The 3693-nt window shown below is 42.0% G+C and overlaps 1 protein-coding gene across 1 annotated transcript; it reads left to right on the forward strand.

Annotated features, from left to right (window-relative positions):
• The first annotated feature begins 2171 nt into the window (after window positions 1-2171).
• On the forward strand, window positions 2172-3131 carry LOC131487366 (olfactory receptor 56A3-like). The gene has a single exon (XM_058688016.1). It carries the CDS (start codon window positions 2172-2174, stop codon window positions 3129-3131), a length of 960 nt encoding a protein of 319 aa, XP_058543999.1.
• The last annotated feature ends 562 nt before the right edge of the window (window positions 3132-3693 follow it).

The following is a 3693-nucleotide window of genomic DNA, read 5'->3' on the forward strand; positions in this document are numbered from 1 at the left end:
AAACTAACGCAACATTGTGTGTCAACTACAATCAACTTTTTAAACTGAAACGTAAGAAAGAAAAAACAAACTGATGATGCTTGCTCCCATAATTTGAGGATGGGAATAATTCACATGAGGCTCAAAATGAAATAGAAACGACTCCTGTTTCCTAGTATACAGTTGTATACACATCCCATTTGAAAAATCTTCCATTACAGCAAAAATCATGATAGGACTCTCTCTTTTAAAAACACATTGCATTTTCTCAGGAATATTTTTTCCAAGTTACTCTTGCATTCTTATCATTATAACGCCATGATGAAAGTCATTATAAATTTACATCAGTCTATTTAACAGCATGGTTTGGGAGGCACCTATCTGACAATGGGCTGCAGGAAGCCCATTGGACCTTCTGAGTGAGATTATTAGACCCATGGAGGACACCCAGTGTGCCTGTGCAAACGAGTGTGAACGTGGATGGATGGATGGATGGATGGATGGATGGATGGATGGATGGATATAAGACCCCGAGCCCCAAGAGACTAACTGCCTACAGGACGCAGTCAGTGTTGGGCTGGATTACCAGAGCTCCTTCCTTTTAGAGAGAAAGAAAAACATTTTCTTCTCCTACCTGCCTGCTTGTCTCCCAGGAGGGCCTTTTAAGCACAGGGAAATGGGGATGGAGAAGTTCCCTGAGGGCAAAGTCCCTGATGCTCTGGAGTTATAACTACACCCAGCTATTTCAGGAACTAGCCGGAACTCCAATATCAGTGGAGCCAGACCCCTGCTCACAACCTCTGTAAGTGAGTCTGGATAGAGGGCGCCTGAGGGGCAGCTATACCAGGAGTAGGCAGAACACTGGGCATGGTGGGGGGAGGCATTTCTCTTTAGTCCAGATCTGTGCTCCGTTCCATTCCTGAGTCACTACTGTAAAAGTAGTGCGAAAACAGGATAGGAGAGACCACATGCTGTCTCAGATCAGGAAGCACGTGTGAGAAACTGTACTCTGGAACCTTCCCTTTTGCTGTTCTCTTGCCTTTTTACGTATTTTTCTGGGTGCTGCCAGAGATGCAGAGGGGCAGGAATTTGTCCATAGGAGATGAATGGGGATGGGGGTAGGAAGCCTGGAGAGTGTATCATCTGGCGCTTACTTAGATGATTCGGAGTTTTCAACTGTACACGCTAAAATGTAGTGGCTTTATGGCAAACAATCTGCCCACAAATGTTTGAATCATGGGGGAGGAATTAAATTTAATCTAAATAATATTAGACGTTGAAGACAGAGACCACAACCGGGGTCAGTGGGAGTAAGAAAGTGGTTCCTCAGTTTAAGCTCAATCTAAAGAATCTCTAAAGCTATGCTGTAAAAACAGAAAATTATGCCCAGATGATCACTGAGGTATCTGTCACTGGATGCACACAATATCCTAAACAATGTTTAGGAGAGATGTTTAAAGTTCTCTGAGAGTCACTGGAGTTCAGTGGTCCCTACAACAACAACAACTAATAATAATAATAATAATAATAATAATAATAATAATAATATAGAAAACAACAATAATAGACACAACATAAAAAGAAACTAAGAAGAAAATTATACTCAGAGCAGTGGAAGCAGGAGTCAGAGTACTAAGTGCAAGAGAAAGAATTATTCCAGATTTCTGGAAGCCTGACCAAGAATTGTATGTGCATGAGGGTGCATGAGAGACAGTCATGTATCTGAGTCCCTACTCGAGCCAGGTTCTGCTCCTTAACCTTTGTGTAGACAAACCATATGTTTATCATATGGTAGCCTTGGGGTCACAAAACAAAAAACAAAAAGGAAGAAATTTACGAGCACAAATTTAGAGACTCATCTGAAACAAAGTAGTCTCTGAGTAATTTCCCCCTGCTCTGTGTTTCTTCAAAGAAATGACAATTCTATTTTTAAAAACCTGAAAAAAATCAAACATGTATAAATAAATCACGTTACTTCAGTCTTCTATATTGTTTAGTGATGAGAATATCTGAGTAACATGGCACAAATGATAAATAGATAAATTCACATGGGTCTGGATGACCTGCTAGGAATCACAAGACTTACCTAGGTGGAGCAAATTGTTCTAAATTCATGTGTCCTAAACCAGTAGCTAATTTAATCCTAATTTTACAGATCACTAAAAGGAAGCTTTAGAAATATATGACAAAATATGACAGTGCATCAAAATGGCACCATCTCCTTTGAGATTTCAGACTTCCTCCTGAATTGTTTTGTCAGGTCCCCCAGCTGGAAGCTCTGGTTGTCCCTGCCACTCAGCCTCCTCCTCCTCCTGGCTATGGGGGCCAATGGTATTCTCTTGATCACCATTCGGATGGAGGTCTCTCTACATGAGCCCATGTACTACCTGCTCAGCCTCCTCTCCCTACTGGACATTGTGCTTTGCCTCACCGTCATCCCCAAGATTCTGGCCATCTTCTGGTTTGACCTCAAGTCCATCAGCTTCTATGCCTGCTTCCTCCAGATGTACATCATGAATTGCTTCTTTGGCATGGAGTCCTGCACATTCATGGTCATGGCCTATGACCGCTATGTAGCCATCTGCCACCCACTGAGGTACTCATCCATCATCACTGATCATTTTGTAGCCAAGGCTGCCATTTTTATTTTGGCCAGAAATGCACTTCTTACTATGTTCATTCCCATCCTCTCTGCCCGGCTCCATTATTGTGGAAACAATATAATTGATAATTGTATGTGTGCCAATCTCTCTGTGTCCAAGCTCTCCTGTGATAACATTGGCTTTAACAGAATTTACCATTTAGTTGTGGCCTGGACTCTACTGGGCTCTGACCTCATTCTCATCATCTTCTCCTACACCTTCATCCTACGAGCCGTTCTTAGACTTAAGACAAAAGGGGCAGCTGCCAAAGCTCTGAGCACTTGTGGCTCTCACTTCATCCTCATCCTCTTCTTCAGCACCATCCTGCTGGTTTTTGTTTTTACCCACATTGCCAAGAAAAAAATTTCCCCTGATATCCCTGTCTTACTTAATGTGTTACACCATGTAATTCCTGCAGCTCTCAACCCCATTGTCTATGGGGTACGAACTCAGGAGATTAAAGAGGGGATTAGGAAATTACTGAGGAGGGCAAGAGAGAACAGAAAGTAATCATGCTCTTTCTTGTTTTTTCTCAACCAGGAATTCAAAAACACAATCAGTAGGCAGGGACTGGGAGATAGACATATAGTTCTAATATTCTCATGGGACATGCCTGATGATAAAAACTATATGGTTTCCCCTTTACCCACAGTCACATCACACTTCTTACCCACCATGGTTTTCTGAAAAGACTAAGGATATGGCCCTCCTTTACCTACCTGACCTTGTCCTTAAGTCCTTTGGTAAGAACTGCCTCTCTAACAGCTTGTCAAAAACATGAACCACACTTCCATCTCTGGAACTATTTGCTTATTGTTCCTCTGTCCACATAACTCCTTCCCTCGCACCCAATGGGTCTCTCTGACCACAGCATTTAAAATAGTACCTAACAATATTCCCCCAAAGCACAGATGATGTCCCAACACCTTCTCTATTTCATTGTTTTCACAGCATTTGTCACTGCCTAATGACCATAGAAGTTCCTCATTGACTTGTTTAGTCCGTTGACATTCATTAAAATTTAAGGAGTAGAAAGGCACAGTGTTTGGCTTATGGTAGAGACCCACAAATG

The sequence above is a fragment of the Neofelis nebulosa genome, chromosome 10, assembly GCF_028018385.1.
Source record: "Neofelis nebulosa isolate mNeoNeb1 chromosome 10, mNeoNeb1.pri, whole genome shotgun sequence".
Classification (NCBI taxonomy): Eukaryota; Metazoa; Chordata; class Mammalia; order Carnivora; family Felidae; genus Neofelis; species Neofelis nebulosa.